The sequence below is a fragment of the Schistocerca nitens genome, chromosome 1, assembly GCF_023898315.1.
Source record: "Schistocerca nitens isolate TAMUIC-IGC-003100 chromosome 1, iqSchNite1.1, whole genome shotgun sequence".
NCBI lineage: Eukaryota > Metazoa > Arthropoda > Insecta > Orthoptera > Acrididae > Schistocerca > Schistocerca nitens.
In genome coordinates, this window is record NC_064614.1 from 413689442 (window position 1) to 413702487 (window position 13046).

Genomic DNA, 13046 nt, shown 5'->3' on the forward strand with positions numbered 1-13046 from the left:
CACCACACAATACGTGTGTCCAGCCTCACGAAATAAAATATTGGAAAATATTTCACGATTTCATCGATACTAACAACATCGTGCATCCTATCACTTCAGGGAAGTAATGTGTAGAACCACAATAGGCAGACAGTCTACAGAAAATTGCTGGTACTCGTTCCTACACAATCGTCGTAACAATTTCGCTTGTGAGTACAGACATCGCTCAAAGTTTGAGATCTGTATGTCTATATCCAACTAGGGAGCTGACGGTAGTGCTGTTGAGCGTCCCAAGTCCTTCATCAAATCATCACCTAGATGCATTAGCGCCCTCGGCACTGACAAGGTACTGGCTGGCAGACGGAGCGGGTAGGCACGTACCTCCAGGTGAGGTTGGTGGTGGGCCAGACGTTGCCCTGCAGCGAGTAGCGCTTGTGTCGGTGCTTGCGGCGGCCCCAGCGCAGCGTCTGCTCCCGGTACGGCACGTCGGCCACGGCGCAGCGCGGCCTCTGCAGCAGCCGGCGCGTCTCCTCGTCCAGCTCGCCCGTCACCGGAATGTGGCCGTACCTCTGCGACACACACCACACCAGGCTGTAACAACTGCAAGGCCCGTATTACGATAAACAAACAGGGAACAACAAAAGTGCTGCTAGTCGCCTGACAGTGAATTTCGGATACGGCAAAATACACTGAGGTGACAAAAGTCATGGGATAGCGATAGGTATATACGCGGATGGCTGTGGTATCGCGTACATGAAGTATAAAAGGGCAGTGCATTGGCGCACCTGTCATGTGCTGCCGCGTCTTTGTCAAGACATTCCGCGAACCCCATCTGCACACTCCCCAAAGAAACATCAGTCATCTTCCCGACCCTGACAGTGAACTCCGCCCCGACATTTATCCATCCTACCACCTCGCCCAGTCCACCTTATCCCTCCCCTCCTCACATTCTTTTACTCCCTTTTTTCTTATCTGCCTTTCTTTCTCCACCCCAACCTTTCCACAGCAGCTATTAGTGTTACCCATTCCCCCAACTACTCCACCCCCTCTTCTGCCGCACCACCCACTTCTACCACACTGCTGCTACGCACTAGTCCTCCATCCTCGTATCACGACATTCCTACCCTCCTCAGCGGCTAATCTTTTCCTCTTCAACAACTGATTCCCCCTCCCATGGTAAGTACAAATGGTTCAAATGGTTCTGAGCACTATGGGACTGAACATCTGACGTCATCAGTCTCCTAGAATTTAGAAGTACTTAAACCTAACTAACCTAAGGACATCACACACATCCATGCCCGAGGCAGGATTCGAACCTGCGACCGTAGCAGTCGCGCAGTTCAATACTGAAGCACCTAGAACCGGAATGAAATTTTCACTCTGCAGCGGAGTGTGCGCTGATATGAAACTTCCTGGCAGATTAAAACTGTGTGCCCGACCGAGACTCGAACTCGGAACCTTTGCCTATCGGGGCAAGTGCTCTACCAACTGAGCTACCGAAGCACGACTCACGCCCGGCCCTCACAGCTTTACTTCTGCCAGTTCTGCAAAGGTCCCGAGTTCGAGTCTCGGTCGGGCACACAGTTTTAATCTGCCAGGAAGTTTCACCTAGAACCGCTCGGCCACAACGGCCGGCCCGTGGTAAGTATTTCCAGTTTCTGGTGACAGGAAAGTGCTTCTTTCAAATACCAATGTTTCGGCAATATGGGACATCGCGTTGCGGAAATTGTCGGGGAATTCATTTTGCCGAGATCCACAGTGTGAAGAGTGCAGGAGAATACCCAGTTACAGGCATTACCTCTCATCACGGACAACGCAGTGGCCGGCGGCTTTCACTTAACGACCGAAAGCAGCGTCGTTTGTGAAGAGTTGTCAGTACTAACCGACAAGCAACACTACGCGAAATAACTGCAGAAATCAATGTGGCACATACGATGAACGTATCTGTTAGGACAGTGCAGCGAAGTTTTCGTTAATGGGCTATGGCAGTAGCCGACCGTCGGGAGTGCCTTTGCTAAGAGCACGACAACGCCTGCAGTTCCTTTCATGGGCTCGTCACCATATCGGTGAAAATGAAATGTCGTTTGACGAGGGCCTCCCGTCGGGTAGACCGTTCGCCTGGTGCAAGTCTTTCGATTTGACGCCACTTCGGCGACTTGCGCGTCGATGGGGATGAAATGATGATGATGAGGACAACACAACACCCAGTCCCTGAGCGGAGAAAATCTCCGACCCAGCCGGGAATCGAATCCGGGCCCTTTGGATTGACAGTCTGTCGCGTGACCATTCAGCTACCGGGGGCGGACACCATATCGGTTGCACCAATCGACTGGAAAACCGTGGCCTAGTCAGATGAGTTCTAGTTTCAGTTGGTAACAGCTGATAGTAAGGTCCGAGTGTGTAGCAGACCCCACGAATCCATGGACCCAGACTGTCAACAAGGGACTCTGAAGGCTGGTGGTGGCTCCATAATGGTGTGGGCTGTGCTTGCATGGAATGGACTCGGTCCGCTGCAAGTTCGGGTACTTGGAGACCACTTGCAGCCATTCATGGGATTCATGATCCCAAACAGCGGTCGAATTTTAAATTAATGACAATGCGCCTTGTCACCAGGCCATAATTGTTCGCGATTGGCCTGAAGAATATTCTGGAAATGAGTGTGCGAATTCCTAAGGGACCAAACTGCTGAGATCATCGGTCCCTAGACTTACATACTACTTAAACGAACTTAAGCTTAGTTTACACGACGACACTAGGTTGCAGGTAACTGCGCTACCGGCCACTGCGCATGCGCGCCGCGCGTTTGCGCAACTCGTTGGCGAAACAAAGCACTTTCGGTGTGCTCCAACTTTGACGACACTAGTTGTTAGAGTTTTGAGGTTATGTGTGTTCGTAGAGTGTAGACAAATCGAAATATGAAGTGGGGGAACGCAGAATAATGTTCGCTTTTTGGATATTTTGCTTTGCATAGGTGTTTGTGGGGTTTCAGTGATGCTGCCTACAAAAATAAGCAACATATTGCTGCCACTGAGAGCGTCATTTGCGATCATAACATAGATGGTTTGACAATATCTGAGCTGCAGGGCAAAATTTATTGAGTTAGGAGCACTTATAAAACTGAATTAAGAAAAATTCAAGCAAGTGTAATTCTAACAGTGGCAATGCTCTCGTCTACAAGACTAAAATCCCATCGTTCGAGTTGGCCAACTCTTTGTTAAGGAATATTGTTGACAGGAGGGAAAGCTATACAAATTCAAGAAGCTGCATTCTTTATTCAATATTCATCTATTTAAAACGTCGCTACAGTGCCCCCCATTCACATATGTTAAAACTTTGAAATATTGCCCCTGTAAAGATCTATCTTCAAGAGAGTAGTTTGCAAACCATTCTCTTCTTAATGCGGCCTGCTTCGAGTAATTATTGTTGCTAATGTTAATAATTATTACTGTTGATGTTAATAATTAATGGTGTTAATGAAAAAGCGTCATCTCCAACTGAAACCGTATCTTATAGCATGCCGAGTGTTCTCGATTGCAATGCACGCAATATGATATGAAATTTCATTTCTGGCGACAGTGCTTCATGCATTGCAGTACCCTTATTCCTTATCGCATAATTAATTCTATTTGGAAGAAACGTGAACAGTTCTGGTGACATTCTAACATAATTAAAATAACTTCTTGGATCTTCCGTTATAAATTATTTCTGCAAGGGTGCTGAGCAACCGAGCTGACGTATTTTCTCCATCCAGTCACGAATCGAAACACGTTTCTTATTTTTTTCTTATGCATCGACTCCACGCAACAAGTCTTAACTCCATCACAACTCGTGCGACGTGCAGCTGCCAAAACTTTCATTTCAGACACGACCCAGGGACCCACAAAATGACGAAACTGAAGTGTATACTGGCCTCGCCGTGTCTACAGACACATATGAAATCACTTGCGTGCAACTCATTCCACGCAACGACTGGCGCAACCCAATGTCGTAGTGTGAACTAGGCTTTATGCAGAGAACAACACACACACACGCCCTAGGGAGGACTCGAACCTCCGGCGGGAGGGGCCGCGCAATCCGTGACATGGCGCCTTAAACCGCGCGGCCATTCCGCACCGCTATATTGTGCACAATTCGCGCGAATGATTTTACCACCCAGCTCTCCCGACATGAATCCCATCGAACATTTATGGGACATAATCGAGAGGTCAGTACGTGCCCAAAATTCTGCACCGGCAACACTTTCGCAGTTATTGACGGCTCTAGAGGCATCAGGGCTCACTAATTTTGCAGGGGACTTCCAGCGACTCGTTGAGCCCAAGCCATGTCGAATTGCTGCGCTAAGCCGATCAAAAGGAGGTCCGACACGATGGTATGAGGTATTCCATGGCTTTGGTCACCTCAGTGTATGGCGACAAAATCCGCACTCTTGCTTTGCAAAATATGGTTATTAGGGGATGATATTGAAAGTTTATACTTCATGGCTCGGTCTGGTAGTCTGCTGCTAAAATCTGTACCTGGAAACGTTTTCGTTACCTATCAAAGTAATATATTCAAGAAATCTCAACCAAAATTAAGATTAACTTCTCATAGCTGAAGTTGGAAATCATGTAAAACTTGTCTAAATCACATCTTGGTCGCCTTTTGGTTATAAAATCTTTTTTTTTGTGAAACAATACTGGAAACTCGGCCGTTTGCTCATTATCAAGTGAAAATAATTGTGCTTTAGCAATGCCAAAAGTCTAAAAATCGTCTGATGTGACATAGCACAGAAACTGTTTTCGTTGCATTGTGTTCCTGATTACGGATTCTTGTATTTATTGCGCTCTTTGAAGTGCTTTGTCAATATGTCGTTTCCACTGAGCTTCATTTTTGCATACATCTGTAATATTATGTGGAGTAAATGATTCCACGTTTCTTTTTGCTTCACACAAAACAGGAGCTGGTTTAGCTGCATGGTAACCCATGGACTCATGTTACTCCTTACGAATTCGTGTGTGAACTGTTCAGTTTAAATGCATTGTACCTGTATTGTTCGTATTCTACGCTATTTTTGTTCGCATCCGTTTTTCATGCTTTCTGGCATTTGATGTACAATCCAAAATTTTCATTGGAGACGATGATTCCAGTATACTGACTTCTGCTAAACTGTACTGTTTGTAGCCGGCCGGAGTAGCCGAGCGGGTCTAGGTGCTACAGTCTGGAACCGCGCGACCGCTACGGCCGCAGGTTCGAATCCTGCCTCGGGCATGGATGTGCGTGATGTCCTTAGGTTAGTTAGGTTTAAGTAGTTCTAAGTTCTAGGGGACTGATGACCTCAGATGTTAAGTCCCATAGTGCTCAGAGCCTTTTTTTTTTTGGTACTGTTTGTAGCACCTTTTAACAACGTGTGAACCCATCCGCGTACCTACTGTTTCATTTTTAGCATTTACAACGACGAGTGCTCTACTTAGTAACACTACAAAGCATACTCATCTACATCTACATCTACATCCGTGCTCTGCAAACCACTGTGGAATGCATAGCATTGCCGGCCGAAGTGGCCAAGCGGTTCTAGGCGCTACAGTCTGGAACTGCGCGACCGCTACGGTCGCAGGTTCGAATCCTGCCTCGGGCATGGATGTGTGTGATGTCCTTAGGTTAGTTAGGTTTAAGTAGTTCTAAGTTATAGGGGACTGATGACCTGAGAAGTTGTCCCATAGTGCTCAGAACCATTTTGCATAGCATTCATCGGCAAAAAACACCACCATTCAAAATAAAATTACATATTCATTGCTGAAAAGATGTAAGGAAATTGAATGTCAATGCTGTCAAAAGCTGCTAACACTGAGTTCTCAATTAAACATAAAAAATATGTAAAACGGGTGCAGTGCCAAGAAAAATAAAGCAGAACAAAAGCGGTGTGCTTAAAATGTGTTTAAACCGAGCAGTTCATGCACAGATTCCGAACCATTAACAAAAATGCATAAGTCCAAAGAACACAATGCGACGAAACCAGCTGCTGTTTTATAAGAAACAAAAACAAATATACAATAATTTATTCTGCCCAGTATTATCGATGCGAGCAGGAATCAAGCACAATACGAGAAACATATTTACAACGCAATTAAAAGAGTGCAATACACGCAAGGAACCGCAATCAAAACCACAGTGTGATGTTGCATAATTCTGTTTTGAACAAAACCCAAATAAAAATGGAAGATTTCAAATCATCTAATAAGAAACCGACGTGATGCATTGATAAACTTGGAGCGCCCCAAGTGGCCTGGCAGCGAGCCATGGTTGTGTTACTACCAGCCCCTATATAGGTTTCACCCCCGTGTCTGTAACAAACCGCACACGTACTCGCCTCATCTCGCTACTCGTATTTCTTGCAACGTATGCCTACATGACGCCCCTGTGTTATCGGGCGTGGCCTCGCAATGCCGTCTCCAAGTGGCGCCATCGAGGAGAACCCGAGGAGCGGAGCAATAGCGACAGTAGTGGCGCGTTAGGGGCCACCTCAGTTAAAAACTACTGTTTGAAGGAGGGAAGGAAATGATTTTACGCAGAATTATTCATGACACACGTCTTTTACAAATTCACAGAACTTGTTATTGTTCACGGGAATCCGCTTTTTATCAACAAGTTTATATTGAATACGTAATAATATCATAGTCCCTTAATGAAGATATTAACTGGTAGGAAACAAATAGAAGGAAGAAACAAACCAGCTTATGAATCTTATCAGGAGGTGAGGGGCAGGCTTGTCAGATACACGAGAAAATGAAAGATTATCCTACATTAATATTTTACCTGATTCACACGCGACTCACCGAGCGAGGTGGCGCGGTGGCTAGCACACTGGACTCGCATTCGGGAGGACGACGGTTCATTCCCGCGTCCGGCCATCCTGATTTCGGTTTTCCGTGATTTCCCTAAATCGCTTCAGGCAAATGCCGGGATGGTTCCTTTGAAAGGGCACGGCCGACTTCCTTGCCCGTCCTTCCCTAATCCGATGAGACCGATGACCTTGCAGTTTGGTCTCTTCCCCCAAAACAACCCAACCCAACATGCGACTCAAAACAGGCATGAAGCATTATATTCCTCCACCATAGGAACTGCTTGAGCGGAGTGAGGAATCCACCAGTTCCAAAACAAAAGCTTCCCATCGACACCTGGCAGTGAAGCTGCACACGAAATTGTGCTTCAAATACAAAATACACTCCAGTATATCACAAGCTAGGTGGGTAAGTGGCGTAACAGTTATATCTAAACTGGAGTCATTAGGGATGGAAACGTACTCGCTTGAGCAATCGCACGTTGATTAAAATGCTTCAGATGTGGTTAGCAAGTACGAACTAAAAATTATTCAAGGACGCCAAAAGTGAATTCGGTCGAGAGGCAATTTTTTGAAAGTTTCTGGCAGATTAAAACTGTGTGCCGGACCGAGACTCGAACTCGGGAACTTTGCGTTTCGCGGGAAAGTGCTGTACCATCTGAGCTACCCAAGCACGACTCACGCCCCGTCCTCACAGCTTTACTTCCGCCAGTACCTCGTCTCTTACCTTCCAAACTTCACAGAAGCTCTCCTGCGAACCTTGCAGAACTCAATTGCTACACCACTGCTAAGTGCACATGGCCACCTTCATTGCCAACAAAGCTAAGTGCTTGTCCACGTGTCTCTCTCGTAAATTAACTAAATCGATTCACGGAAATATAATAATAACACTCCCGAACATCATACAAATTGAATGAAACGAAATTCTCCTATTCAAATATAACATGACCGCCCTTACCGATGTGTGAATATCTTAACCTGTGTTCCAGAGGTGCAAGGGGTCTTAGCCCGCCCGGTTAGCCGAGCGATCTAACGCACGGCTTTCCGGAGCGGGAAGGAGCGCCTGGTCCCCGGCACGAATCCGCACGTCGGACTTGTGTCGAGGTCCGGTGAGCCGGCCAGACCGTGGATGGTTTTAGACAGTTTTCCATCTGCCTCGGCGAATGCGGGCTGGTTCCCGTTATTCCACCTCAGCTACACTATGTCGGCGACTGCTGCGCAAACAAGTTCTCCACGTACCCGTACACCACCATTACTCTACCACACAGATATAGGGGTTACACTCGTCTCGTGTGAGACGTTCCCTGGAGGGGGGGGGGGGCACCGGGGGCTGAACCGCACAATAACCCTGGTTTCGGTGTGGGGCGGCGGAGGGATGAAGTGGACTGTGGTAGTCATCGTGGGGTTGTGGACCACTGCGGCTGCGGCGGGGACGGAGCCTCTCCGTCGTTTCTAGGTCCCCAGTTAACATACAACATACAAGGGGTCTCAACATTTCAGCCTCCGTGTTACGATGGCCAGTGGAGGTCTTAGGCGCCGTAAAGAGCGTTTTTTCTTACGGGAATGGTGGCTGGACGGCTCCAAACGCCTGTTGCTAAAAAGCGGTAAAGGCTCTGATTCGTAAAGGAAAGAACTCGCCCAAATGTTCTAGAGAAAGTGACCAGTATCAGAGAGAAATAAACATTCTGATTCGTCGATAAAAAAGCACACTCGTGTACCATTGATGACTGCACGACACAATGCTTTGCGAGTTCCCTGGGCCCCTCAATGCCTACATCAGACTGTTGATAACTGGAAACATGTTGACTGGTCGGACGAGTTTCATTTCAAATTGTATCGAGCGGATGGACGTGTACGGGTTTGGAGACAACCTCATGGATCCATGAACCCAGCATGTCACCAGCGGACTGTTCAAGCTGGTGGACGCTCTGTAATGGTGTGGTGCGTCTGCAGTTGGAATGATATGAGACCCTTGATACGTGTAGATGCGACTCTGAGACGTGACACGGACGTAAGCATCCAGTCTGATCACATGCATCCATTCATGTCCATTGTGCATTTCAACAGCCTTTGACAATTCCAGCAGGACAATGTGACACCCCACACGTCCAGAATTGTTACAGAGTGCCTCCAGGATCACTCTTCTAACACTTCCGCTGGCCACCAGACTCCTCAGACATGAGCATTATTGGACATATCTGGGATGCCTTGCAACATACTGTTCTGAAGAGATGACCACCCCCTCGTACTCTTACGGAGTTATGGACAGCCCTGCGGGATTCATGGTGTCAATTCCCTCTAGCACTACTTCAGTCATTATTCGTCCATGTCACGTCATGTTGCGGCACTTCTGCGCGATAGAAGGGGCCCTACATAATATTAGGCAGCTGTACCAGTTTCTTTGGCTCTCCAGTGTATTGCCGGCCGCGGTGGTCTAGCGGTTCTAGGCGCTCAGTCCGGAACCGCGCGACTGCTACGGTCGCAGGTTCGAATCCTGCCTCGGGCATGGATGTATGTGATGTCCTTAGGTTAGTTAGGTTTGACTAGTTCTAAGTTCTAGGTGACTAATGACCTCAGAAGTTGAGTCCCATAGTGCTCAGAGCCATTTTTGTCTCCAGTGTATTTATGTACCTTAGAGATAATCTAGCTAATATTATTAGTAGCGTCAATAATATTTGAGTGGTCATCTTCTACACTACTGGCCATTAAAATTGCTACACCACGAAGACGACGTACTACAGATGCGAAATTTCACCAACAGGAAGAAGATGCTGTGACATGCAAATGATTAGCTTTTTAGAGCATTCACACAAGGTTGGCGCCGGTGGCGACACCTACATCGTAATGACATGACGAAAGTTTCCAAGTGATTTCTCATACACAAACAGCAGTTGCCTGGTGAAACGTTGTTGTGTTGCCTCCTGTAAGGAGGAGAAATCCGTACCATCACGTTTCCGACTTTGATAAAGGCCAGATTGTAGACTATCGCGATTGCGGTTTATCGTATCGTGACATTGCTGCTCGCGTTGGTCGAGATCCAATGGCTGTTAGCAGAATATGGAATCGGTGGGTTCAGGAGGGTAATACGGAACGCCGTGCTGGATCCCAACGACCTCCTATCACTAGCAGTCGAGATGAAAGGCATCTTATCCGCATGGTTGTAACGGATCGTGCAGCCACATCTCGATCCCTGAGTCAACAGATGGGGACGCTTGCAAGTCAACAACCATCTTTACGAACAGTTCGATGACGTTTGCAGCAGCATGGACTATCAGCTCGGAGACCATGGCTGCGGTTACCCTTGACGCTGCATCACAGACAGGAGCGCCTGCGATGGTGTACTCAACGACGAACCTGAGTGCACGAATGGCAAAACGTCATACTTTCGGATGAATCCATGTTCTGTTTACAGCATCATGATGGTCGCATCCGTGTTTGGCGACATCGCCGTGAACGCACAATGGAAGAGTGGGCTTGGTTCAAATGGCTCTGAGCACTATGGGACTTAACATCTGTGGTCATCAGTCCCCTAGAACTTAGAACTACTGAAACCTAACTAACCTAAGGACATCACACATCCATGCCCGAGGCAGGATTCAAACCTGCAACCGTAGCGGTCACGTGGTTCCAGACTGAAGCGCCTAGAACCGCACGCCCACACCGGCCGCCTTGGAAGCGTGTATTCGTCATCGCCATACTGGCGTATCACCCGGCGTGATGGTATGGGAAGCCATTGGTTACACGTCTCTGTGACCTCTTGTTCGCACTGACGGCACTTTGAACAGTGGACGTTACATTTCAGATGTGTTACGACCCGTGGCTCTTCCCTTCATTCGATCCCTGCGAAACCCTGCATTTCAGCAGGAGGATGCACGACCGCATATTGCAGGCCCTGTACGGGCATTTCTGTATACAGGAAATGTTGGACTGCTGCCCTGGCCGGCACATTCTCCAGATCTCTCACCCATCGAAAACGTCTGGTCAATGGTGGCCGAGCAATTGGCTCGTCACAATACGCCAGTCACTACTCTTGATGAACTGTGGTATTGTGTTGAAGCTGCATGGGCAGCTGTACCTGTACACGCCATCCAAACTCTGTTTGACTCAATGCCCAGGCGTATCAAGGCCGTTATTACGGCCAGAAGTGGTTGTTCTGGGTACTGATTTCTCAGGACCTATGCACCCAAATTGCGTGAAAATGTAGTCAAATGGTTCAAATGGCTCTGAGCACTATGGGACTTAACATCTATGGTCATCAGTCCCCTAGATCTTAGAACTACTTAAACCTAACTAACCTAAGGACATCACACACATCCATGCCCGAGGCAGGATTCGAACCTGCGACCGTAGCAGTCGCGCGGCTCCGGACTGAGCGCCTAGAACCGCTAGACCAAAATGTAATCACATGTCGTTTCTAGTATAATATATTTGTCCAATGAATACCCGTTTATCACTTGCATTTCTTCTTGATGTAGCAATTTTAATGGCCAGTACTGTATATCATTTATGCTGATAGTCACGAAAATCGAATCTGCCATTGTGGCTAATGATTAATGAGTTGCCTAATTTGTCTCGCGCCCCGAGATGGTACGGATCGCGACCTTGACTAATACTTCGCCACTACTTCTTCGGAGATGAGGCGAAGGAACGTTTCGAACTGAAAAGTTATTTTAGGTGTTAGAAGTAAGCACATCTCTAGGTATAAAATTAGGAAATATAGGGAAAGCTGCAGCCTCTCGCGCACGGAACCTGCTCCTGGCGCCCGCTGTTTTCGTAGTACGCCAGTGAAGAAGAGCAGGGGGCCGTGTCGGTGGCGCCCGCAGCACTGCTCGAGTTGATGTGGATCCTGCAGGGTAAGGGCCAGGAGGAGGGGGTGGGGTGAGGGCGGTGGCGCGAGGGGCGCTGCCTGTCTGCCCCCGGGGCACGCAGACGTGTCGTGCGCACGGACACGCTCTCACCGCCCCCACTCGCCTAGCGAGCGCCTGGCTGCCATTCTCAACGCGGAAGCCCACCCAAACGGCCAGCACTAGCCGTAACACCTTCATGGCTATCCGGCAAACAGACACGGCCACTAAACCGATATTTAAGTTCACCTTACGGTACCCTCGATTTTTACATTTCCGAGGGCGTACGTACCTAAAAGAGTGAACCTACACATACTCGCTAAGAGACCGTGAAAGATTCGAGTTCACACGAAGGCTATAATATAATAAAATAATGGAATCGATGATAATAAAATGTTGAAATGCGTGGCTTTTCAAAATGTATTGAATTAATGAGATTAATTTTTCGGCATGAATGACAAGCACAATAAGCTGAGCTATGCCTGGAAATAAGTTCGCATTAGTTCATATTATTTTGCAGGGCGAAGTAGTTTCTTTCTCCGCTGTAGATTTGTGCTTACCATTCTTTATAATGCTACGATTGGTCGCCGTGTTCACCTTCGAAGTCTTGACCGTGTTCCCATTGAGCTTATCGGATCTTCGTAATATTCCAAAGTATACAGGTGGGCTTCAGTTCTTGTAATTATCGTACTATTTGAAATAACAACTCACACGACCTTTCTGTTAATAAAACAATACTGTATTTTCTAAACGGTGCACATATATACATACTCCTCACTTATTCATAGCGACCCCAAAATGGCGGTCTACAATTACTCGTTCAAAATGGCGGCCTACAATTATTCGCTTAAAATGGCGTGCTTCACACTCGTTCACTAGCTGAGTGCGAAACCTTCATTCCTCCTACTGGTACAAGAAAATCTCCTCTCTTTTTTAACAACTGAAAATCAAAATTACATGACGGTAGGCATAGGGTCTACGATGGGCTACCGCTTCATCTTTTCTCTCTGTCTTTAAAGAAGACGAAAACATAAAAGAAATGCAGAAGGTTTATCACAAGGCTTACCCCCTGTAATTCTTCCCATGGATCGTTTGCAGTTGGAACAGGAAAGTGGTTAAGAGATAACGCCACAGAAAGTACCCTCCTTCGTATACCATAACGTAGCTTGTGGACAGCAGATGTAGATGTAGTTGTGGTATGTCAGACACAACATTAAAAGTGCACAGCGGTCGGTGTGGATCGCTGTAGATGGCTTACAACTGGTGCGAGTCAGTTATTTGACTCTCCGCCACTGAACTGGCGTGTACCTGTCAGACGGTTGTATGCTGTCAGCGCAGTAAGCTGTGGAGACGTCACAGAATGGACGAAAGGAGCTATCACATTTGAATGTGCCCGTGACCACGCT

At 47.4% G+C, this 13046-nt stretch overlaps 1 protein-coding gene across 1 annotated transcript in view; it reads right to left on the reverse strand.

Annotated features, from left to right (window-relative positions):
• LOC126249838 (matrix metalloproteinase-2-like) overlaps positions 1–13046 on the reverse strand; it is a 935541-nt gene that overhangs the window by 330452 nt on the left and 592043 nt on the right. The window contains exon 3 of the mRNA XM_049951509.1: positions 361–548. Coding sequence (XP_049807466.1) covers positions 361–548 — 188 coding nt within the window. The remainder of the gene's footprint in view (positions 1–360; positions 549–13046) is intronic.